Raw genomic sequence first — 26,878 nt, 5'->3', positions numbered from 1 at the left:
GGACCGGGCTTAGAGACCACTATTCTCAGCCAATGTACACACCACACTAATGCCATCATTAGGAAACAGAAGAAGTACATGGTAATGAAGCAGCTGGCGTTCTAGTTCACTTACCTTGGATCCTCGCTCATTAAAGATAATCTCCACATCTAAAATCTTTCCAAATTGCTGCAGAGAGAAAAGAAAGAGAGAAGACGAGAGGAGAGGAGAGAAGAGCAGGGCAGAGATGGAGTTAGACGGAGAATTCATGAGGAGGACGACTGGAGAAAGAAAAACCATTAAGGCAATATGGAAATGTTACTTTTGTGAGGAAATGGTGGTCAATTTGCATTTGTTAGCTTGGCAAACATTCTTGAAGCTGTCTGGCACGCTTTAAAAAGAGAATTCATGGCTGCTCCTTTAATGCATTTTAGTATTTTATCAGTCCTATATGAAATGAGATCACAGTATCAGTACAGAAAAACACACAAAAAAACAAAACTACAGGGTCTTTGATTACATCTGAGACGTTTGTTCACTTTGTTGTTTTAACACAAATAGGTTAAAAAAAATGGATTTGATGTTCAGATATGAAACCTCGTCCACCTTCACGGTCAACAACAGAAAACACGCCTCTTTAAGTCAAGTTTTTAATGGGTTTGATTCAAAGATCAGATTTTTTTTGGCCACTTGACTGGTTTTTAGTTTTAGATCGTATAAAAAAAGACAGGATTTATAGAAGCTCCGATGAAAGAATTAATGACTTTAAGTATGAGTTTATTAGGGTTTTTCAGTCTCATACCATGAATCGTTTACATCAGAGGAAACAAAGATGATTTGACCTGTGATTCTATTGAACTGTTGTTAGGTTTCATCATTTAAAAGTGTCATTTCAGCTCTTTTTTTTCTCTTTTAGTTGTAGTTTTTGTCTTCGTTGACTATAATCACCATAATCAGGGATAGCTTTTAATGTCTAATGATGTAAAACCACATCTACGTCCACACTCCAAGGGGAGAAGGAGAAGTTTTTACTCTGAGTTTGTTTTTTCATTTGAGTTTTGATTCCATTTTTTGCCAGTACTTATTTTATTTTGAAGAACTGAAGTACTTTGTGTTTTTCTTAGTGTTACTTTTACTCTCAGGAGATATGTCTTGGTTTACAGATGATGAATGAATGCATGAATCAAATACGATTTACAAAACCATTCTGCAAATCTGTTTTATTTTTGTACCACAAACCTTTGACAGCAGCTGCTTTTATGTCTGTTTCATTTTTATTTTGTGCTGTTCATTGCACATTGAAAACTACCATTTGTATTTTCACTTCTAACCTTAGTTTTACTTTTCACTGATTTTACTGATATTTCCTTCATCTGTGAATATACTGATGTCATCAAACTTGCTTCCTCGTCAGGATTTTGTCTTTCACTTGGGTTTTCATTTCATTTTTTTAACAGTGAACACATGATTTCATTCTTTTTTTTTTACCGAACTGACCAGTATTTTCTATTTTTATGAGTCTTAGGTATCACTAACAAATACTTGATGTATAGAAGTTGAAGTACACTTTACACAACCAGTATTTATTGAACCTGATGGTAAATGGGATTCTGTTTCATTTTATTTTACACATTGAAAACCACACCTTGTATTTTCCGTCGGGTTCTGTTTTTTCCATTTTAACCTTATTTCCATTCTTCATTTCCTTCACCTGAGGATGATTTGATGTCGTCAAACTTTGTCCCATGAGTGAAAACCTGCTCCTTCGTCATGTTTTATTTATTTCATTTTGGTTTTGTTTGAATTTATTTTGAAGAACTGACCAGTATTTTATACTTTTATTAGTGTTTCAGGTATGATGAACAAATACTTAATGCATAAAATGTGAAAAAGTATTTTACCTTTATCTGAGAGTGAGTGAAAACCTGCCTCTTCATTGTGTTTTTATTCAGGATTTTGCCTTTTATATGGGTTTTGATTTAACTTTTTGACCGTTTTAAAAGTGTACATACAATTTTAGTTTCATTTTGAAGAACTGATCAGTATTTTGGATATTTATTATGAACTAATACTTGATTTATAGAAGCTGAACAGGGTTGAATGAAAGAATATACTTGACAAAACAGGTGTTTATTGAAGGTGCATGAAGCAGATATGAATGTCCTTTTATTTTGTTTTATTTTACACATTTAAAACTACCATTTGTATTTCCATTCTAGTTCTTTTTGGTCTTTTTTGCCTTCGTTTTATTCTTTGTCAACTATAATAACTGATGTGGGAATAAGTGATGTTGCCACCTTCATGGTCACCGGGGAAAATGGGCGTCTGACTCTGCGGTGGATCGGTGCTCTCCTCTATTCTTTATTCTCTCTTTGTTTGTGAGCTTTCACAGTCAACAGGACCTAAGGGCCGGTCCCCAGGGGTTAACATGCTTCAGCCTTTCGATTTAACAGGCCTGCCTCCGGATCATTAGAAAACAGAGGAATGAAAGTAAACTGTAAGTTCCTCTAATGAGTGGAGTGAGAGTGACTTTTAATTGCTGTCTACAATGGCCGTATTATTTCATTAAAAGTAATTACCCTGTCAAGCGGTCCGCATCGCCTTCATTTCGGCACAACAGGGAAGAAATGGGCCTTCCATGTGGTCGACACTCAATGGGAATGGATGGATTGTTTGACTGAGCCACTAATAGGGGTTAGGAGGAGCTGGCTATTATCTGGCTGGACTGAGTGGAGTGGGTTTATGGGTGAAGGGAAAACATATGTCCACTCACACTTAAAGGGTTACTGTGGAGCTGCTGGAGTGGGGCTGGTTCAGGTACTTCTCTGGTAGCGTTTGGACAAGCTGAAGTCGGTCTCAGTTCAAGTGGACTCTGCATTTAACCGATTTTCACCTCTTCAGTTTGAGTCCGACGACACTTTCAGACACAGAACTGAAGCAAAACCAACGGGTTCATTTGACGGAAACTGGAATTATGTCTCCAAATGTGGGGAAGGTTATCCTCTTACACCTGGGACTGAACAGTTACTGCAAATATACTTTATTTCCATGTGATTTATTGAAAAGTGGAAATTGAATGTAAAGTGTTTAAAGAGGTATTTTGATTCATCACCCTGATATAACTGTACATTCTATTCTATTCTATTCTATTCTATTCTATTCTATTCTATTCTATTCTATTCTATTCCAATATGACACCAGCTGTTTTTTCTTCCAGTTTCTAAACTTTTCATGGGTCAGTTTCAACACCCAGAGTATTTGCTCTGGTTCAGGGCTGGGTTTAAGAAACAAAATCTCTAACAGTATATTTATACATGATTAAACCAGCCTGGGATCTTTCCCTAATCTTTACCAAACTGTTTTATCCTAAACCTAAACACCCACGAGAGTCAGGATGAACCCATGATCCGCCTCCAGACAATTTACCAAAAACTAGTGGATCCATCAATGATAAATGATGTTTGAGTTTATGTTACTTTTACAACAAAATGCCACAGGATTTCTGTTGTAGTTGCTTCTTAGAGACAGGGTAGACGGTGTCCATGACTCACCATCTTCTACTGCAGGTAATCTACTGACGATGGTCCAGTACTTCATATAACCCCACTTTAAAAACCCAAACCAACCCTTTACATCGGGGGTGTCAAACATGCAGCCTGGGTCTTCAATTTGCAAAGTGCAAAAATTACACTTAAGATATTAACAGTCAAGGATGTTGAACTGGTTTTAGTTCAGGTTCCACATACAGACCCATGTGATCTCAAGTAAAATAACAGCATAATTACCTATAGATAATGACTCTAAATGTTCTTCTTGGTTTAATCTGAAAAAAAATATTACATTGTGAAAATATTTACATTGACAAGGTATACCTTAACAATAAAACATGAATAACCTGAACTAATATGAACAGCTGGAATAAGTGCATTTTAACAGTATTCTGCCTGTCACTGAATGTTTTTTGCCTGTGTAGATCCGATCCATAATGCACATGTTGAGGGATAATATTGTTAAAATTGCACTAATTTTTCTTAAGAAATGTAAGTTTTTTCAGGTTATTCACACCTTTTTGTGAAAGGATAGTTTGTAAACATAAATATTTTCAGAATTTAATGGGGTTTTATTGCGCTAAAACATTTGTCAATATTTATAGACTATTATGTTATTTATTTTACTACTTAAGATTAAATTGGGCTGAATGTGGTCCCTGAAACAAAATGTTTGACACTCCTGCTTTAAATCCCGTCGACTTCGGCTCTGAGTTTAAAGTTTGTGTGTAGACGCCTGTGTTCTGTGTTCTCTGCTGTCGGTGCCTCTTCCTATACGTCTGCTCTTCCATAGATCCATCTACACATCTGCCTCATATGGCGCTGAGCTCCATTGATTCGAATGGGACGCCTTGGCTCAGTCTCACACACACAGGCATTTATATCCCAGCGTGATGCCCCTTTCTCGCCTCAGATGACAATGCTTCCCCCACGCAATGTGCAGATGCTAATTGTTTTAACCGAGCGTAATGGGCTTGTGGCGTCGATTAATTAGTTTCAGAGGAAGTCGTCTTTGTGGATTTCCACATGGCGCTTGGGACTGCTCGCTGCTCACCAGTGATCTCATGCACTTCCATCCCCACCCACCCACTCGCCGCCTCACACACATACACACACAGAGAAACAGCTGCATCAGCAGCACCGATAAACAATAGCTTCATTGGGAGGAGTCTCCAGAGGGAGGATGAGAAGAGAGGCTGACGTCACCGGAGGATCTGCAGCTACAGCCAAGCATCTACAGAGTCCAACCAATTCAATAATCACAGCAAAATAATAACACAGACAGAAGCTTCCAAAAGACAGGGGAACGACCGGCATGTTCCAGCCTATTTATCATGTATAATTCATGTTTATATCACAGCTGACCATGTGCACTGTGCTGCTGAGTTTTACATATTTTAGTGCATTTTTTTCTGCTTTTCTAGGCAGAAGTTTTCTTCTAGGCTGCAAAAAAATAATTCATTTTTTCTTACTGAATAATCTGACAATACTTTTCATATTAGAGAAACACTGATTGGGAAATTCTCATCTGATACTGATGCTTAAAATAACAGTTTGGTGATGATTTTGTTATTTTTTCATCCTTTTGGTGCCAAGGGGATGAAGAAATCATTATATTAAAAACCTGAATGGTTTTAAAGTGTTTGAGCTCCTCATCATCTTCTGATGATGGTACTTAAAACTAAGAGATGAGATACTGCTGCCTCTGATAATCATGGTATCATGACACACAGCAATTCTACGATAAGACCCCATCATATGTGACACGTTGAGGCTTATGTGCAATGAAGAAGAGAGAATGTTAATATTTTTCCTCTTTTCGACAAGGTGATAATGAGCTGATACTGATGTGCAGCTGATGCACTGGTTCATCTCTAGTTAATATAGAAAATATCAACATATAATAATACTATCAATAACATTCTGTGCTGGTAGTCATTAACTCTAACTCTACTGTATTTTTAATAAAAGTTTGACAGTAACCTGTGATGCTGATGCTGCCTGATGCTGCTTTTAGCCTTTTTCCATCTTTATTTGCTCATATAGAACATGCTAGAAAAGTAATCTAATATGTTAAATTACTTTGATGAAGTTACGTAGACTTCAACATGGTTACAAATCGATATCCCATTACATTTCAGCAGTAACTTGCTCCACTCTGCTTCATCTTTGTTGAGAGTTGCACATGTGCAGGGTAATTAACTTCAGTCTGTGCTGTTATTTCACAACCACTAACAAATAACACGATTGATATAGGGGCAAAAACTGACCTCAGGCAAATAGCTATAGAAATAACATGAACCAGTGAGCCCTGTTTCTACTAAATGAAACTGTAATAACAGAGCATTTCCTCCACTTGAAGCTGCTCTGTGTGGAAACACCAAACAAGGCCTCTGTGGCTCCGTCTTTGATTAGCCTGAATATCTGGGAGCTCTTCACAGACCTATAATTACTCGTCAGCCCCGTGTATCCAAACAGCTCAGTGCCATGTTCAAGCAGCAGTCAGCGTGACAGCAGGACGGGGGGTTGGGGGGATGGGGGGCAGAGGTCCTGATTGCTCAGGGGGTCGCTGTGAGAGCCCTCCGACGCCGCTGAAGAAGCCGGTCGCACAAACGAGGGCACCCTCGAGCAGCGCAGCATGGGCGCAGCGCTCACTCCTGCTTCGAGTGTTTTCATTTCCCCCACACTTGCTCGCTCTCAGAGATCACAGTTTCTAATTACTGATTAAGGTCCGCTGTGGTCGTCCTAATGAGCCCTTCATTCAGCGCCTCGTTAAAGGCTCACAGGTTCCTCCGCACCCTTAACCCAGTAGCGTCACCGTGACGATTCACATTTCAGGACGTTGCCTCTCAGGCGACGTTCACACCAAACGCTAAAGGCGCCAAAAAACAGTGGTTTGGCTCATGTGTGGATCACATCTGATTTCTTTCAACAATGGGCCTGTTTACATTAATGCTCTGATCATTATCCGATTTCTGGAGTTATCAGATTATTCAAGTGATCATGTAAACAACATAATCTGATCTGTTTTATCACATAACAGCAGTGATCTGACTATGAGAAACCAGATTAACACAGCTGGATTTCAGCTTAATCTGATTTATTTTGTTCTTTTACGTCTGCGCATGTGTAAAAGCAATTAAAATAATGGATATGAAATAATATGCAGTCAAACATGAGCTGAAGACAATAATATAAATGATTCATAGTTGATTCTACCATCACTATGTACATATGTACGTACTCTGAAAGAAATTCAATAATGGACTGAGGCGTCTAAACCAGGGTTTTCGATTAACGCATTTCTTAAGTGCATTTAAATGTGTCAGATCTGATTATTACAATTATCTGATTACTCCCACTTATCAGATTTTTATGGTCGTGTGAACAGGCTCAGTGTGAGAAACTCAGATTACATGGATCAGATCATCCATATGTGGCCTTAAACAGACACAGATCACTCCACATCCATGTGATCACAAATTCACTTCCATGAACCTGTAAACAGGTGTGTTTGCATCCAGCTGCTATTATTTGCATTTTCAGCCTCTGTATAAAAAGCCCCAAGTGGAAATGTGCAACATCTACTGAATTAATACAGTAAACAAACATGAATGGCCGATTAAATGGAAAAAAGCAAAGAAACACTTCTAAATGGATGAAGAGAAGCTGTGGAAGTGTGAAATGTGTGAAGCTAAGACCAGTTCAGGTCATATGATCCTGCAGATGTTACAGGATAAAGTAACTGGTAAAGTTTTCAACTGTGATGCTTCTAATGATGATAATGAAACACCTCCTATTACAGTGGATGGAAACGTGCATGAATTCACAAAACATTTTTGCCAATTTTCCATAAAATTTGTGATGCATTTGGATGGAAACTTGAATAGAATCATGTTTAAAGTGCAGGTCACTTCAGGATTAATGCTGCCTTCATGTGCTCTCGGGAAGATGATCCTTTCCACTTGTGAGTGTGTTGTGTTCAAGTGCTTTTGTTGTTGTAGCAAAATGAAAAATGGCCACAACACAATTTATCGTGACCTGCTACTTGGGTAAAACAGTTTTGTATGTGTTAATTCATCTGCAACTTCTTTTTTTTTTTTTTTTCCAAATTGTGTATGATAAAAATGTGCAAAATCATCGGCTAACAGCAGCAAAACATTATTAAAAGCATTGTTTATCATTCATGGTGAATCCCTTGTTGCTATCTGCCATGTTGAAAAGTTCAAAGGTTATTTTTATCTCTGTAGCTTGTATTCCCCAGTGGAAAATATGACAAGGGGGGGGGGCGTTCGTGTGCAATTTTCTAGTTCCTAACTAGTATTTACCATAATTCCCATTGCACATGAAGGCAGCATAAGACCAGAGTAAAACACTGTGATGAACCCAATAATCAGCGCCAACGTTAATGAACGTAGCCTTGGCGCCGTCCTGCCGTTGAACGCTCCCGTGTCAGCTACCACACGAGGTCTCAATGCATTGTGGGAGCAGATGGAGCTCCTGGCGGGGCTTGGGAGCGTCTCTACTGGGCCATGCAGCACCTCCTCTCTCCTCTCTCTCTTTTCCTGCTGCACGTCTGCGGGCTTCACTCATGTGGAACTGTAATGGCGTATTGAGCCGCTGGCGCTCCAGAAGCCATTAGAGCTGGAGGGATGAGGCTTTGCACACGCCGATCGCACAAAGGCCCATTGTGGAGGCCATGTCAGAGGGTGGAGCGAACCCGCTATCTCCTTGCCAAGCTCTACCCAGGACAATCAATCCCACAATCCTTTACTATGCCAACCACCAAGGAAGGATGAAGCAGGAAGGAATGGGCAACACGTGGGTGAGGAGGGTGATTGAGGGGGACTGGGTGGGCCGCGATCAATTTAGTATCGTATATCTGCATGCGGCGGCCAGGCACACAAAGCCTCCGAGCTAATTACTGAGGCGATTTGGATTCCACACGACTTGCACCAGGGCTGGGAACAATAAAGCCAACAATCAGCGAGAGAAAGAGAGGCAGAGAGCAGCCATGTTGTCTGCAATTTATAAAGCCACAGCCAGGGCTCTGGAGTAATTAATATCATCAGCTGGATGTTGTCTTCATAACGACGAGAATTAACGCCTCTGGGTTCTAATGGTCCAATTAGCGCATAACATTTAAAGTACATTTTTGGCAATCGTCTCCATTCACATCCATTATTACTATTGAATCAAAGGATGTTTGGTTCAATTCTTACTGAGGCTTTTGTCAGTCCAACCATTCGTTTAATTGGACAGAAAACTGCTGATGAGAGGCGGAATTTAGGGTTATTTTATTTATCTGCAGCGGCGATTTCTTAACCAGGTAAAGTGAGATGTGTCCTGATTTAAGGGGAATATTTGATTTTCTGTGATGATCTAAATCATATCCCAGCAGAGTTTGCAGTTCTAGAGCCGAAATTAACGACTGCTTTCATGACTGATTCATGGGAATGTGTCGATAAATAGTGAGAAAAACCTTTTGGAGTACGATATATTTCACATGAAACAGATAAAATAAGCAAGTTTTTACATTAGAATAGAGTATTTGGTTTCACAATTGATGCAGATTCATTTCTTTGGATCAAATTTTACTTTGCAAACTGAGTTTCTGCAGGTTTCAAGACAATTCTGAATGTGATTTATTCAACATAAATACTGGCAAAAAGTACAGTGAACTTAAGTTTATTTGCTGCAGTTTTTCAGTCACGTCTCATTGATTTAGCACTTTATGAAACTTGAACAGAAACTATTTCTTAACATGACTGTTGGATCAGTGCAACTTTTGTTTATAATCAGTACACACATAAATGTTACTTCAAAATCTGACAGATTCTGAAGACCTGTCAAAGGTGTGTGTTCATTGATTTAAGGCCAAAAACTCAAGTTATTTCTTTCTGATTAATCTAAAATTGCAAAAATAAAACCTTCCATCCTCAGAGTTATTTTAGTGATTATCATAAAAATCAGAAAATCAGCAGGTTTTCACATTAGCCTACTGAAATAAAAGACATTTAGCTGGAGGGGAAGTTGGCATTCCTAAAAATAACATTTGCTGATGACTTTTTTTGGACTGATTTGCTCTAGTCTTCAGCTTTCACCCTCTTCCTCTGCAGTGACGGGTTACCACCAACTCTTACATGCACTTTTAAGCTGTTGTATAACATCTGATTGTGCAACTGCTTGTGAATTCTTGACTGGATGCACTGACATTTTTTTATCAAACTTATTTTGGTCATGTTGCTTGTTATTTTGTTGATTTACTTTTTATTTTTGTTCATTTTATTCATTACTTTGGCTGTTTCTGTTCATTTTGTTGCTTATTTTATCCTTTTGGCTTTATTCTAGTACATTTTTTTTCCACATTATTTATTACTTTGTAGTTTTTTTTTTCATTCGTTTTAGTTAATTTTTTTTATTAATAATATAAAAACAAGTGTCTCTATCATGTTCATTTATTAAACTCCATGGGTTTTACTGGTGAATCAATGTTGTAGAAGATGACAGTGTTTCCACGTTCACTACGGAGCCTCTGAACGTCCAAACGGGTCATATCTGATGACCATGAAAAGATGACAAACTGCATTTTACTCCAATTATTTACATGTATTGATAAAATTAGAGGTTCAGAAGTTATTCAACATTTTAGATCAGTAGATGGTTTTGCTCACTGGTGGATATTTGGGTCTTTGAGGGTTAATGTAAAATTGGATATTTTATTTCATTCATCATGTGCTTTTTGTAATAGATTACCAATTGTTTTTATGTATTTTAAGACAGAAACTATGTTGTTGATATTTGTTGCACCTTTTTTATAAAATCTAAACAAAAACAATATCATCCCATTCCAAGATGATGAAGGAGGCGCCACGGTGATGAAGATGAGGCCTGTGGCCTGTGATGAAGGTACTCACCCCAAACATTTGCCTTAGGTCAGGGTCCCGGAAGCGGAAGGGAATGTTGGAGACATGTAACCTTTTGGGCTGCTGCTTCTCTGAAGAGTCTGAGTGCTGGAGCTGGAGCTGCTGAGAGCCCTCTGTTTGCGTCACGTCATCTGTCTGCCGGAGGGAAACAAACACAGAAAAGACACAAGCTGCTCATTAGCTGCTACAGTAGAATGTACTGTACCTCCCGGTCCTGAAGTATACCAAAAGGAGGGGGTGGAGGAGGGGGGTGGGGCGGGAGGCCTGCCTGACTAACTTACTCAGCGTCTGCTATTCTTCAATCCGACGAGAAAGCCAAAGCGATAAACAGCCGATGACTTATAGTGTCAAACCTGAGGTTGTGCATTACAAATCCACTTATTAATCTCTTGCACTTAGCTCTTGAAGATTGAAGGTGCTGACAAAAAGGCGTGGATATAGATCCCACAGAGCCCTGACATGTCTAGACTAAAGACACATTATTGGTGACGTTTGCACACAGCCATCAGAGTACGAGGCCCAAAGCCCTCAGCGTTGTTGTTTCCATCATTATGCGAATGCTATGCTGACATTTCTATATAAATGACGTGTCTGATGTCAATGACAAATTCCACTTGTTTCTCTCTGTGACACCAGTGATGGATTTCACTGAAGGAGCTGCCGGCTTGTCTTTACAGACAGACTGTGTTTTTGAGGTAGTTTCTTTTCAGATGCGTTTTCTCTGAGTAAAACCTGATTGGTTACTGGCCCCGGGTATCAAACATCTATCCGTACAGTTCTCAGATGTTAAAACAGGCTGTGTTCTCCGCCTTCTTTCTGATCTGGTCCTGGTGTCAGGCCTTTTCTAATCTCTACTTTGGGTTTAGTTAACCCATAAAGACCCAGAGATACTTTTATGGCAGTTCCCAAATGAATTGTTTTCTATATTTAACCTTTCTTAAGTGATTGATCACCATTTATTATCACATTACCCTCTGTATTTTGCATTATTAAGTGGAAATCAGGTATTTTCCTGTATTTAATTCCCTGATCATGTGGATGTTCATAAAAACTCAGATTAAAGTTGAGTGTTATATTAAAAACAGAAAAAACTGAAGAAAAAGTGACTTTTTCAGTAAAATATATCAACTAAACTAAACATAAAAACATGTGTCTCCATCGACTATCATTTATCAAACTCCATGGGTTTTACTGGTGAATCAATGTTGTAGAAGAGAACAGTGTTTCCATGGTAACTACAGAGCCTCTGAAAGTCCAAATAGATTTTACCTGATGACCATGAAAAGATGACAATCTGTATTTTACGCCAGTTATTTACACGTATTGATAGGATTAATGGATCAACAGTTACTTAATATTTTATATCAGTAGATGTCTTTAGTCGCCATTGGATGTTTTGATCTTTAAGGGTTGATTAATGAAACGACTTAAAATACTTGATGTTTAATTGGTTGAAGTCATCTTTGCGTGTCTTATAGCACCTAGCTTAGCATGAACTCTAAAAGTAAAGCGATACAGGTAGAAAAAGTTTTAAAAGTTCACATACAAACACATTATTTTTAGGGAAAGTTACATACTAAAACTATATTTTCATCCATGTCTTGTAGTGACTGTGAGTTGTCAAGTTTGGTTTAGGGCCTTATTATAGTGCTACAGTATATGGCAACCTGCACTGCAGCTCTGGAACAAATAAATGGTCTGTCAAAAAGTAGCTGCAAGTCCCACTTCCATCTAAACCGAAAAAAATGATGCAAGTCATTATTTTGTGAACACTATAGCTGCAAAAATTAGTGCAAATATTAAAATAGTGAAGTGGTGAAGGCCTTTTCTACATCAAAATGGAAATAATACACATCCATATGAATGAAAAGTTTAACAAAGAAGTAAATATGAAGACAAACAAGGATGTCAGTGGGTGGTGATGGAGACTAGATTGGCATTTTAAGCTCAGGGCAGTGAAATAAAAACAATAGTAGCTAATTATTTGCTCATTTACAGTTATTTGACACCTGTCTTTCACCTTTATTTCATTTCAAGTTACATATAACTATGACGTGAAGTCGCTGTTGATTTCATAAACTAACACTTTAAATTCACTATTTTCGCTGTCCATGTACATATTGCAGTGTTAAAACTATGTGGACGAGAGGCCAAAACATGGAGGAAAATGGTAATTCAGCAAAATATCTGAATCAGCGTTGATAAGGCATAATATTAAAAAATGATCAGTAGAGGAATCTATTATGAGTTGTGAGCAAATTAGGGCAATGAGTTGCAGTAATTTACATATTTCTGAGCTTTTAACAAAGAATCAAGCATCTTCATGTGATGAATGTTGAACTTTTACTTCAACCCTCTGGTATCCTGCACACAGAGTTACTTATAACAACCAAAAGACTGTAATCCCACTAATGCCCTACTGATGTCAAAATGTTTTTCATAGTTTTTTTTTCTTAACTTTTTTTTTCAACATTTTTTAACACTGTTTTATTTTTCAACAAAAATACCAAACATTAAAAAAAAAAACCAAACATTTTTTAACCCTTTAAATGCTATGTTTGATGCAAAAAACACAACAAAAAAGCCCTTCTTTCCAATATACTACATAAACACTGGTTACTTTTTTTGCAGCCTGGCATATGTCAATGACTAACAGCAACACTGGTGATTATGCATCATTATTTTTTGTGCTGGGTCAAATGTTCTAAAATGTGTCAGCGTGCATTTTTTACTCACTTCAGAGAAGGGTGTTACTGTAGTGATTTTCCACTGTTTACAATGTGCTGATTTCAGTGGCTGGGTCTGAATATTTAAAATCCTGCAAAAATGAAGAACTTTTAAATTCTGACCTAATACAAATTGTGAAAAATAATATGACCTTTTTCAACATAAATTGCAAAGTGTGCATAATATGCTCACCCGGATACCAGGAGGTTAAGGCTGAACATGTGAATGCCATTCCTTCTTCCTTTTCCTCCTGACAGAAGATTGTAATTACTTTAACGACCACAAGAGGCCACTCATCAGGGAAATACAAACATTTAAGGCAGTGGATATAGAGTGTAAGGGATGCTTTTGGTTTTTGTTGTTTTATGTGGACGGTCTCTGCGGACGACACAGAGCAAATGATTAAAACAAACCGAAATGAACTGTGATCCAGCGCCTGCGACTCTGGAAAGGGAATAAATAAAGAAACGCAGAGTGGGAGCTGGGGCTGGTGGGGTGGGGGTAGGGGGGTGGGATGAGGAATGAGAGAGTGGAGGTGGCAGATATTGAGTACAAAAGCTGTTTGAATGTGATATGTAAACTGCAAGGTCTCCTGGGAAGTGCTCTCGGAGCTTTGCAAACACACTATACACTGGCTGGGAAGTCACATACACAGACACAATCTTGTACCGAGATACAGACGTGAAAAGGGAGTAGGTTGTTTCCAGAGTACAAACGGTTCGAATGACACACACAGATAACCCTCACCCTGCTCCGAGGCTGTCAGACGGCTGCAGGCCTCTCTTAGTGATACATTTCCCACCATTTAGGAAATGGGGTAGGGATTTATTCATTATAATTCATCATCACAGTATTATCATTATCATCATGATCGTAATGATGATCGCCTTTATTATTCTCATTATCATAATCACAATCTCCACTGTAATGGCTGTCATTTATTTGGTTTTTATGGCCCATTCCGAGATGGTGACATACATTGTTAACAGTGACAGTTGTTTGATTCAAGGTCCCACTTTGTCTCCCCTGCAGCCGTCCAGGTAGGGCAGGTTTGTGGCGGCTTCCTCAGTACCGCCGTCCCACCTAGGCTCAGCGGCGTCCCAACCAGAGGTTAACAAGTGGCGAAGGACGCGAGAGCCCGAGGATGCACCAAGCTGGCCAGGGCCGGGGCCGGTCGGCGGGGACGGAGTGGATTTGTGACAGAGGGAGGGAGGGGGGACAGAGGGGGAGCCGGGCAGAGGGGTCTTAACTCTGCCGTGTCCTCGCGCGCTGGAGGTTAATAGCCTGAGTAGCCATGTTGGGCCCTGGGGGTGACACATTGCAGACAGATGCTGGGACCGTGGAGGGTGACAAGGTACCAAAGCCCCGCAGGTCAATCTGTTTCATCGGTCACACATGACACTATCGACCTTTAGCGTATGTTACCAGACTACTGAGCACCGCTGTCCTCCAGCTCTGTCTGCCTGGCTTTTTATCACGGCAGGCGCGCTCGCGTGTTTGCAAACATCCAGATTAACTTTCACTTGGTGCTCAGACAGGCTGACATCGGGGGCAAATACACATACAGAGAACACAAATACTGAATTGCTGACTCCTGAGCACCTCAGACTGCATCCTACTAACTCAATAACTTCGAGTGTCACTGAGATCCGGGATGGCTGCCTCTGCCGCCGCTCCCGAGGCTCCAACCTGCCTGCCTGGTTGGGAGATGGTGCTGGAAAATAATTACCTCCGTATTACCATAGGAGGCCACCTTCAGTGGCACTTTACTGTCCCGACAGCTGCTGTCACACGCAGGAGGAGAAGGAGGAGGAGGAGGTGGGATGCAAAACACACCGTCGCCGCTAAAGCCAGCAAACCAGAGAGTGAGAGAGCTGTCAACTCCGGCAACTCTCCGGCTTCCTGTTCAGTCATTTCTCTAAAAGACTCCCTTGCTGTTATTTGCAAATCGCCTGCAAAGTGCTCTGCTCAGCACTTTCCCCCTCCTCACAGAGTGGCATTACAAGAGCATAATTGAAACTATCTGATTGGAATGCTGCCAAGCAGGTAGATTACATCCGATTAAATAGGGGAGGGATACAGAGTCTTCGCCCACAAGAATTATAATGCCTGAGCTTTAATTCATTATTTTCCCCTCATGGTCCTACACTGTTTGTTTTCTCTTTCTAAAGAAGCTGCATATATATCCCCTCCATCACCTGGGAGAGCAGAGGGGCCGTCCCCACCACCTCCCCCCTAATTCATATGGAGAAGCAAACATAAAGAAGCTATTTTAAGGCCAGCGACACTAAAGTGCTCTTGATGTAGTGCATGGACAGTAGCAGCGTTTACACCAACCCTAATATTCCATTAATAATAGGAACAACAGCCCAATCAGAATAAAACACCTCATGGAGACGCCTCAGTAAGACCAGACAGGATTAAGTGGAAGGTTCAGATAATCTGTGCAAGAAGAAAATATTTGCACCAGTAGTTGGAATCCAACTGGTCTGTTAGTGCATTAGTGGATGTGGTGTCTACAGGGGACACAAACATGGACATAGGATCTGTTGGAGATCTTATCCCTGCAATTTATTAGAATATAATCCTCTGCATTTTGCATTTTTCAGTGACAATCTAGTATATTTGTATATTTAATTCACTGATCATGCAGATGTTGATGAAATATCAGTCAATTCAAAGGTTATTATATCAAAACTGAATTTAAAAAAGTGACTTGTTCAGCAAAACAAATCATTAATTGAACATCTGATGACCATGAAAAGCTGACAAACTGTATTTTACATCAATTATTTACATGTATTGATGGGATTCATATTTAAATCAAACATTTTAGATCAGTACATGATTTTGGTTCGGTGGCTGTTTAGATTTTTAAGAGTTAAACAACATCTTTTGGCCTGAAAGTTGAAGGCAGTAAAAACACTAGCATGAAAATGGAAAATTCGAAAAAGTGTACAGGTATTAAAGCGTTGTGTACTTTGCAGCAGATTCAGTTAAATTAAATTTACGGAAAAAGCTTTTTGATGGCTGTAGAAGTTATAAAATAAATCCTCCAAATCTTTATAGTTTTCACGTCTTTGGTAAAATGGGACTTGATATTGTGTAATAGTTTTTTTCTTTGTAAAACCTAGTAAATACACTCTGCCTGCTCTTTGAAACTTTAATCAAGAATCAATCACCTCTCTGTTAATGATAAATTAATTATACATTCTAAATAGATCTGTGGTTCAGAGTTTGCCTTAGACACTTCCAAACTGACCCAGATCACACTGTGAAGGTGTAGTAAACACAGTACGACACCATGTGAAAAGATCAATGAAGCTGGAAACAACTGGACTAATGACCAAATCAGAAGAAGAGAAAAAAAAAGTCTGGATCAAGTTGTGGAAAACTGCTAACAATCTTAAAATCTGCTATAATTCATGTGGATTAGATGTGCCACAGCAGCATAAACATTAAACAGGAGCTAATAGTCAAATTGTAGGACAGGAAGTTCATCATAATGATTGAAACGGGTTTAAATCCTGTCCATGCATCTGCAGATCCTCTATATAAGTGATGATTCTGGTCACTGAGCTGAAAACTTCCCCATACTGACGCCAGTGTGTTGTTTTGTATAGATCTGATCACCATGAAAAGATGACAAATGAAAGCATGCCCTGGTATTCCCCAGGGCATGGTGTTGGGCCCAACCCCATTTTCCACTTATAGGCTCTCCTTTGGCCATCTTAACCACTTGACTACTGTCAACCTGCTAAACTGCACCAAAACCCTAGATTATCATAAAATACCGTGCCAAAAATCTGATCTAACTCATGTTTTTCAGATAGAGCAGTCCTGTATTTAAGCCTCAAACATCATCTCCATCCACTGTCATTTGTCAAACTACATGGGTTCTACTAGTGAATTATACATTCTAAATTGATCTACGGTCCAGAGTTTATTATGGACACTTCCAAACTGACCAAGATCACACTGTGAAGGTGTAGTAAACACAGTACGACACCGTGTGAAAAGATCAATGAAGCTGGAAACAACTGAACTACTGACCAAATCAGAGGACAAAAAAAAAAAAAAAAGTCTGGATTCAGAAGTGGAAAACTGCAAAATCTGCAACAATTCAGGTGGATTAGACACATCACAGCAGCATAAACATTAAACAGGAGCTAATAGTCAAATTGTAGAACAGGAAGTTCATCACAATGATTGAAAGTGGGTTTAACTCCTGTCCATGTATCTGCAGATCCTCTATATAAGTGATGATTCTGGTCACTGAGCTGAAAACGTCTCCAGCGTGTTGATTTCTATAGATCTGAAAGTACAGGCTGGTATTGGATATATTTAGTAACCTCAGAAAGGTGGTTTTGTTCCCAAGTACAAAAACAAAGTGTTCTCAATTTGCTACAACTCTGAATGACTCTGCTCTTCACGTAACAGGAGCAGAGCCTCATGGGTATTGTACCGTTCAGCACTATCTAGACATAATTAAAACTGTACCGACACGTTAAACTTACTGTAAAGGATTAGTTTGAAAAGAAAGCAGAGCAAGGCCACAACCAACGACTGATGTGGCTCTTTTTCCTTTTACTGTGTGTCCATGGTGATCACTTATCTTTTGACATGCGTTATAGAGCTTATACGCCACAAATACTCCCTAATGTGCTGTATGTGGATTAATCCGCTGCTGAAAATAGGCCCAAACAAATGTAATATTTACACTTTGCAGTAAGATTTTCTAAAAAGTCCAGGTGATATGTGGAAGCAAAAAATGTGGAACTGTTGCTAAAACACTGTTGGTTTTATTTTATGCCATAACCAAATATTACCTAAACCAAACATAATACAGGAAAAGTGACATTTAATGCATGTTTTTCAGGTCAAAGATTAAAATGATACCAAATAAAACATCCTAGATTGCTCATGTGAGTGGATAATGGTGAATTCAGAGACATTACATGGTAGAAATGGCTTTGTCTGAGAACTTACACTATTCTTTCCAATTTCACGTCTGCTGCATAAATACTGTGAAGAGTTTTAGAGGCCTAATCCCTTTAGTTTGACCCTGATAAAGTGGAGTAGTAGAGTAGAATGATAGTCAATAAGACCTCAGTGACTTAGAGCTTACAAAGAATATGTCAAAGATTTACGTCAAAAAGTGTATTTCAAAAATATGTTTGTTTTGTTGTATTCTTCACATCGATTTCCTTGGCACATATCACCTGGACTAAGCAGTCAGCTGCTTTAATAAATTATTGAGCCTCTGTGAAAGAATTAAACCTTATATTTGGAGAGCTGTTCGCAGATTGATATCTTGTTGGTTTTGGCCTTTTCACAGGATTTGTTGACAATGAAAAAAATACATCAGATTCATCCTTTTCAATTACCCGGGGGGTGTTTTCTAAGCGAGGTAAAGCTGGGGATATAATGTCTTTGAAATGGGAATCTACAGTGTGGAGAAGTGCGACTCCTCCTGCTCCCAGATAACACAGACATGCCTTCTAATGGTGGCCTACATGCTGCCATCAGCACCGCCTCTGAAAGCTACACCCGCTCAAGTCCCTTAAACACGGCTCATGAGAGATGAGTGTGTCTGTGTGTGTACTCATGCATGTTTGCATGTGCTCATCCATGTCTGCAGCGTGCCCTTGTGTGTTCTGGTGTGTTCTTGTGTGTGCGTGTGTGTGTGTGTGTGTTATCACGGTCCCCCAGAATACCCTTTGGAGAGTCTTCATGCAGCTGACACGGGCTGTGAAAAATCTGGAATTGAGTGCTGCTCTAATGCCACTGCCTTAATTTGTTATCTGAAAAGAGAATGATTACTCATGAAATTCAACCAAACCTCAGACTATTTGAACTGAGCCAGATAACGAGCTCAAGTTTTTCTTTTTTTTTTTTTTCTTTTTTTTTTTTTTTTTTTCAGCAGAGCTCCCTGGCAACCCTCTGCTACCCTCATCTCTAAGGATTTGGAGAAAAGTTGGGGGCTGCCTCTCTTCCTCAAGTCGCCTGCTTTCAAGTCAGCTTGTTTGAACATGGCACAGAGCGAGGTCCCAGAGGTCTGGCTCTGGACAACACCACCTTCCCAGTATAGATGGAGGGGGGGAGGGACTAGTAGACACAGACTGAAACAGAGAGGAGAAGCCAACAGACTCCCTGCGCCTCATTAAAACATACACACTCTCCATTCTCTGCAGGGAATTCACACTGAATCCATACGTTTCACTGAATTTTCACTCTCTTGACTCTTTTTAAGTCTTTAAGTCGAGAAGATGTGCAGAGTAAAGCGACGTCGTGGGGTAGAAGAGCTGAGTGTAGCAGAGTAGAGCCAAGGGAGGAGGTGGATGGAGGGGTGGGGGGTGGGGGGGAGTCGCAGCCAGTAGCTGATCTGCTCCCTCAATCTGTGTTTCTGCAGGGTGCCCTAATCAAAGGCACCCGGGCCCGTCTGTGACACCCAGAGCAAACAGGCTGGGTCTGTCATTAAAGCAGGGGAACACAGCAGTGGGCGACACTACACCAATGGCCCCTGAGGATTAGAGGCTCTGTTTACACCCCACTAATCTCATCCCTCTGTCCGCCCTGAGAAAGGATGGGTGGAAGGAGCAGAAGAAGAATAAGAAGAAGTGTGGAAGGCGAGGATGCGGAGGCTGAGGATGCAGGAAAGCAGGCGGGTATGGCGCAAGACGGGAAGAGCAAGAAGGAAAACAAGGCGAGCTCTCATCTCTCCATGGCCACCATCTCTGGGCTTTCTTCACAGCGGGTGAACAGATGAAATGAAATCAAATGCGAAATGAGAGAGAGGGGAGACGGTGAGAGACAGCGAGTGGAGGAGTGGGGGTATATAGTGTTGGAGGAGGATTCTGAACCTCCTGCCAAGTCTCTCCTCACTTTAAACTCGTGTGTGTCAGCCATTACTGTAAGTGCGCTGCAGAAGACAGAGTCGCACAAATCTTCAAATCAAACACTGCTACATTACAGGGTGGTGATAATACGCTATGCAATGCTATCGCTCTGCCGTATAAGCGCTTTTCTGCCACCAAATGTTCAGTGCAGTACTGTAATTGTTGGCTGGGAAAATGGAGTTATTAACAGCGTTCTTTATGGCTGACCCAGATCTCTCTCAGGGGGGCTGTGGCCTCGCCGTGACCCCTCCCAGCAGGTGTTTTCATGCTAAAGGAAAGAGGAAGGTCTGAAGGTCTTTTTTTTTTTTTTATCTCTCCTAACATTATCCGTATTCCTGGATGTGTCTGTAAAGTTTGCAGCTAAGTCGTCCTCTTTTTATCTACATCTACCTCTTGTGAAGGTAAATCCCAGGTCAAGGCATTTCATATAAGAGCATCATACACAAGAAAGGAATGTATAATGTATCGTTGAGGATTTCACTCACTCTTAAGCTGTGTATCTCAATGTGCAGCGATGCCAGGGGTTTGTTTCTCCACTTACGGTGCCATGTGCTTTAAATGCAAGGATACTTATGTGTTTGTGTGAAAAACAGAGTCAAATCCTGGCACAATTAGACAGAAGATAATGTCTTATGTCTGGAGGAGTCTTGTCTGCTTTTGGCTGGCTGGTCTAGAAAAGTGCATCTCTCTTTTGCTCCACTAAATTAGACCAAAAAAGATGAGGAGTAGGGTGTGTCCTCCTTTCAGGGATTCTAAATCATTCATGTCTACAGCATGTCAAATCCTCTGCACGCACATAAATAAAACAGCCAAGGTTTACATTTTTTTTTTTCTTTTACAGGAGCTCCAAATGGCTCCTCAGAAACTCATATTTTACAAAACTGCAGGCACATTTTTATGAGAATGTTTTCAATTAAATCCAGTCACCTACGATGTCAAACACGAGCTCTGCCATGACATTAAAGTCTGCAGTGACTCACTAATGTGCTCTCAGACTCAGAAACTGGCAAAAGTGCAGACAAACAGCATTTTATACAGGCTGCAGATCACTTCAGGTTTTACCCACAATTCAGTAAGGTCACAGTTAAAAAAACACAGATTTATGGGGCAATTTATAATATTCTTAGTTTTGAAAATTAACTAAAATTATCAACAGAGTAATAAGAAAGAAGTCAGCAGTAATTATTAAGCATTAGCTTGTTTTGTCTTGTAATACTGCTTTATACCTGAGGTGGTGTAGTGAGTCATAGTGTAATATCTAAAAAGAACAGTTAACATAACAGCGATTATCACCTGACAGACCAAAGAAAAGAAGTGATATAAACAGAAGTCAGACTGGTCAGATATAATGATAGTTTAAGATGTTTAACTAATGTGTTTTTTAGCTAAAACAGGTAAATGTACAGGGGTTTTACAGTGACATGCATCTAAAATGTTCTGTACCTCAATTGTGATGCAATAAAATCCTTCTGGTCCAGAATATTAAGCGAATGGGTAATTATTTCATAACCTTAGTAAGCTACAGACTATTTTTGTTAACAATATAACAAAAAAGTAGGTATGAGTAAATACTTTTGTTGAAATAAAAATAAGATAAAATAAGATTAAAAAAAATCTATAAAACACTAAATAAAATAAACTGAAATTATAGTATAATATATTTAGTTTTAAGATTTTTTTTGTCTTTGTCTACATAGTTTATACCTTAGCTTAACGTATTAATGTAAAACCAAGCCTTTTTATTATGCATATATTTCGACATACTGTATTTGTATTGTTATTTATTTGATCTTTATTAATACTTTTACTATTTGTACCAGCAGCATGTTTTCTGTCTATGTTGCCAGTACGTAAACACACATAATGCAGCATAAATCAGGAAAAAATAATAATAAGACAAATTTTTTAATTTAAAAACAAAACATAGCAACATACAGCTTTGCAAGCTGAAGTTGTAGAACTTAGTGTAATTGCTATAATTATTTTTACCTACACAAATTTTTATTTTTTTGACTGTCATGGTATCAATGTCAGGTGCGGAATTTTGTTTTTGTACTATATGTCTGTGAAAAAGTTCAAATTAAATATATTTTTTAAAAATACTAACTTTAGAATCTACATGAAGGCATATTCAGGATAAAAAAATATAAAACCTAAACAAAATCAAATAACCCACAAACGACGACAAAACACGATGAAATGAAAATAAAAACTGATGAAGAAGGTGAAATGCTGCCCCCTTCTGTTGATAATTAGAGTTAATTTTTCTCACAAATTGCACATTTACAGTCACAGTGAATGGTAAATGGTGGCGTCGTACTTGGTGTACATGCTGCTGACAGCGTGTGGTGCTCAGGTGCTGGAGGACACTGACCGGTGCGGTCGTGGTGGCGGTGATGGCCGGTGTGCTGTTGTCGGTGCCGGCCTGCTCGTTGTGCGTCTGTGTGGGCGTGTACAGGGTCATGGCGTGCTCGGGAACCCGGCTCTGCCCGGTGTAGTCCTGCGTCGGGAGCGGGTGCGGTGCCGCAAACTCTGCGGGGATGCCATTCTGTGGGGGAGGGGGGTACTGGGCTGGGGTGTACGGCTGGGCCATCGCTTCTGGAGGGTTAGTGGCCTCTTGGTTACCCTGTTGAAACACACAGCAGCAGGGAGTGTTAGATCCAGAGTTGAGATAAAAGTTCGTGCGCATTGTTTAACTTGTATAAGCAGCATGAAAGAGGTGGAAGCTCCCCAGTGCGATTCCACGCATCAGGGGAGACCTGTCCTGCAAACCAACTAAGTCAGGGGGAAACAACCATCATATCATATCTCAGCTCACATTAGAGAATTCCTTGATCATTGCTAATGAACACAGTTTATGTTGTAGAGCATGGCTCGCTGTCGGAGGGGCAGGAGTCTGGGGGAATCTCGATTGCACTCATGGCAAAGCACAAGAGGAAAGATCAATTAATTGATAAAATTTTGATTAGCGGCTTTGATTTCAATGACAGGTCTGTTAAAGCAGCAGCTGCTCCCTCTCCGAGCTCCGCTTTACTACTTTTAACACCGACCTGCATTCCACTTTATGAGCTCTGCTGCTGCTGCCTTTGTTTCTTTCTCAGTCAAGCTTTACGATTATTGGTTATAGGCAGTGGCACAATACAAGTTTCGGTACAACTCCTTTTATTTTCACGTGTTTTTAATACCTTATGCGCAGGAATAGATGAGTGTTTGTTTACTGTTTGATTACAGATGCAACAGGGTTTAATTCTGTCTTAACGCAGCACCATCTTTGGTCACATAAAACAGTCGGAGATTAACAAAACTCTTTATTTCCCCTATTCTATCGACGCCCACTGTACTACAAGACATAAAGTTGAGCCCTAGTCTCATTTCTACAACTCTCATTCTTCTATTTGCTTCCATAAAGCGCTCTGTAGTAGCTACACCACATGTGTTTTTTAGTTTTTTTCTCCTGACTTAAGTGATAGATGGTCCTTTGCAATAAAGCCGTTTCACAGACCCTTTGTCTCGAGTGGATGCTTGAGATGATGAGCTGCAGAAATAATGGACTTTTCTGGCTGGTGCACATTGTTAAACTCGGTAATGGCTGGACTACAGAAGTGCATGTCTTATTGTTGCGAAGCACTAGGCTCTGCGAATCCAGACTAATGAGCAGAACAGTGAGATCAGTGCTGCTGGAGCGGATATCCATCCCAACATTAAAAACACAGAGGGAAAAGGTGAGACAATAACACCAAAATCCAATAACACCTCCTGCAAATACCCTCAATCAAATTTAAAGATACAGATCATGCGAGCTCAACGCATAACTCTAGCGATAAGAGAAAAAGGAGGAAAAAGCACACAATAGCATCCAGAAGTAAAGGTTTATGATTGGAGAAAAACAATAACAGTAAACAGATAGAGAAGTTTCTGTCTCTTTCTTTACAAGCTGGCTGGGGATGGCGAGATAGGAGATAAATGTGTTTTATTCGTCTTTTTTTTTTTTTTTTTTCCTGCTGCGGTAGTATTTGGCCTCCTTCTGCAGAATTCCACAGAAAGCTCTATCTGGGCAGTGGTTTTAATGAGAGAGCCGAGCAACACTATGCTGTAAATGTAGTGGAAATAATTCTACTCTGACGTGTTGGCAAACAAACCTCGGTCTAAACTGCGCTCTGCCAATTAAGGAAATGCTCCATTATCTAAATGAAAAAAGAGAGAGCCTTGAGAGGAGGAGGAGGAGGAGGAGGAGGAGGAGGAGGAGGAGGACTGAGCCTTATGGAGTCCACCAGACCTCGAGGACTGGACCAGACCCTCACTCCTTCCTGACCTAATCCCCCTCTTCTCTTTTTCATTATACTGTATCTCTATCTCCTCTTTCTCCCCCTCAATCCCTCCTCCCCCTTTTCCCTTTCATGCTCATCTCTTCCTCCTCCCCCTCCCCCCCTCTCGCTTTTTATGCAGAAACTTTTTTAATCTCTACCCCTGTGCTCTACTTTTCCTCTCCCTCCAGTCATGGCATTATATAACACACTTGCATTGCGGGGCATCCTAATTCAAGGAAGCTCTTGATGTTGGCAATTTTCAACTTCTAAGCACCCATTTTAAAGGAGAATGGGGTTTGTTACCTAAAAAAAGGCACACCTCCTGGTATGACAGCTGAGAGTACTACCAGATAGCGTGTCCTCATTTCAACCGGCCGGCACCGACCATCATCGGCAGCTCAGCAGTCCAGCGTTAAAGTGCACATCAAACACCAGTATGTCACAGAAGACGATCAAAGGTTTACACGTTGTCTTTTAAACACTCATAGTCCTGATGTGTGTTTTTGAGGATTTGCTGAAGATGTTCTGAGCGCTGAACATGAATATGACTGCACTGGTAGTAATTGGATAAAAGAAACACAGTGTATCACATAACACCAAAGATGAGTCTCAGATGGAGCCTCAAGAAACATCTCCACAGCTGATTTTAACATGGAAAAAATAAATAAAATGAAATACCGGACAATATAGTTATCATTATTGTGATGGATATATCTACTTATAGGCATGTTTCTTGTGTCTTCAAGGTTTATTTTGTTCACCTTCTCAACTAAAACACATTTTACTTAATTTTACTCGTGCATATGTTGAACAAACATTTCTAAAACATTCTCCTGTCTAAGTGTTATCATGTTCTCACCACAAACAACCATCCTATATTTATCGTACTACTCTTTTTCAATAAGAACTCATTCACAAAATGAAATTAAAATAAGTGTGAAGGAAATCAGCACAAAACACAGACTATGAGTATGTGTGTGTTCCTTTTAGGAATAATGTAAAACCAAAAACAACCGTCTAGTTTCCCCAACGTTCACTCTACAGACAAAACAATAAATAAATAATTCTGCCAACAAAATTGAAAGAAATAATTATTGGCCAGGTATCAGGAAAATTACTCAAATAGCACATTCACAACAGCCCTATCACAGTAAAACTGCATCATGTAACCATTTCAACAGGAGACACTGTGCTGATCAGAAGGATTTTCCTGTCAGACAGAGAACGTGGTGTAAACCTTAAATAATCTGTTCAACAGGGACAATTTTCTGTGGTTTCAATCTGTGCCTGTCTGTCCATGTGGTGGTAACATCAAGTGATACGATGAGTTTCCAGGAGGAATAGAAACACGGTGGGCAATATATTTGTTGCAAACATTTAGGAATTATTGAACACTTTAATGAGTAAAAGACTCCACCAACAAGTGTTTGAAATGATGAATGAAACAGGGAAAAACACAGAAAAAGATGTTATATTTCTGTCAGATTAGACTCTACACATGTAAGAAAAGATGCTACATAGATAATATTCTACTGAACACACCAATACAAACAAAGAAATTCATACTGCAAACACTACAGTTCAGGATTGCTTGTTTTAAATACAGGTGAGTGCCTACAACTAGAGGCCAACAGCATCAACTGGAGGTAAATCAGTCCTGAAATGACAAATCCAACTGTGATACAGTTAAAAACTATACAAATATTAGATTTGCATACGTTCATAAAAATCTGCTTTCTCTATGTTCCATCATATATTGGATAGAGTCAAATTCAGGACTCACAGTGGGTAAACCAGTATTCATAGAAACACACTATTTGGGCAAAAATACAGACTCTATGGAATTTTTTGCTTTTTCATGTGGCTGTGAAATGATCATTGCTTTTTTCCAGAGAACATGACGTTGTTTGGGCGCTTTATTCTCTTTGCTGGCTCTGCTCTGCAGGTTGTTAGAGAGCTTCTTGTTTTAGTTTAATGTTTTCTCTGCTATTTATTTGACAGTTTTTCAGTTGACTTTCCTCACTTGTGGAACGAGCAACAAGAAGAAACGTTTTTCTGTTCTTTCTTCATTTCATGCCTGAGCTCTGCATTAGTCATGACACGTTTTACTTAAGTTGTAAAAGCATCATCTGGCTCTGAGTGTCCCTCTGCGGGTCCGACTTGCTGCATTCATTCAGCACACAGTCCAGTGTACTGTATCTGTGTCAGGTCTGTTGCTATTTGAGCCTTAAACAAGTGCAAAGGACTGAGACAGAGCCAAGTGACACACAAACAGCATAACAGCCCGGAGCTGGTATCGGAGAAAGAAAACTACTAAAGTGTTGTAGCGCCATGCCGCTGCTGTTTCAAAGGGCAGCAAGGCAAAAGCAAGGAGGCGGAGAGTACAGGCCTCATTAGTGAAACACAAAGTAACACTGGCTCTCGTATGATCTTCGCCTTCCTCTGATGTATGTGACAAACGAGTTATTCGACTGGAAATGAACTGGGAGAGG

General features: G+C 39.8%; 1 protein-coding gene across 2 annotated transcripts in view; it reads right to left on the bottom strand.

Annotated features, from left to right (window-relative positions):
* Positions 1-26,878, bottom strand: part of LOC115423903 (RNA binding protein fox-1 homolog 3-like) — a 716,495-nt gene that overhangs the window by 29,200 nt on the left and 660,417 nt on the right. The window contains exons 7-9 of one of the 2 annotated variants that reach the window (XM_030140918.1): positions 22,400-22,705; positions 10,445-10,588; positions 115-168 (exon numbers count right to left, since the gene is read on the bottom strand). In XM_030140918.1, coding sequence (XP_029996778.1) covers positions 115-168; positions 10,445-10,588; positions 22,400-22,705 — 504 coding nt within the window. The remainder of the gene's footprint in view (positions 1-114; positions 169-10,444; positions 10,589-22,399; positions 22,706-26,878) is intronic. The other variant, XM_030140919.1, reaches the window with a different exon arrangement.

This window comes from Sphaeramia orbicularis, chromosome 8 (assembly GCF_902148855.1).
Source record: "Sphaeramia orbicularis chromosome 8, fSphaOr1.1, whole genome shotgun sequence".
In the NCBI taxonomy this organism is placed as follows: Eukaryota; Metazoa; Chordata; class Actinopteri; order Kurtiformes; family Apogonidae; genus Sphaeramia; species Sphaeramia orbicularis.
The sequence above is the reverse complement of the archived record's forward strand: the minus strand, read 5'-3'. Positions and strand labels throughout refer to the sequence as shown.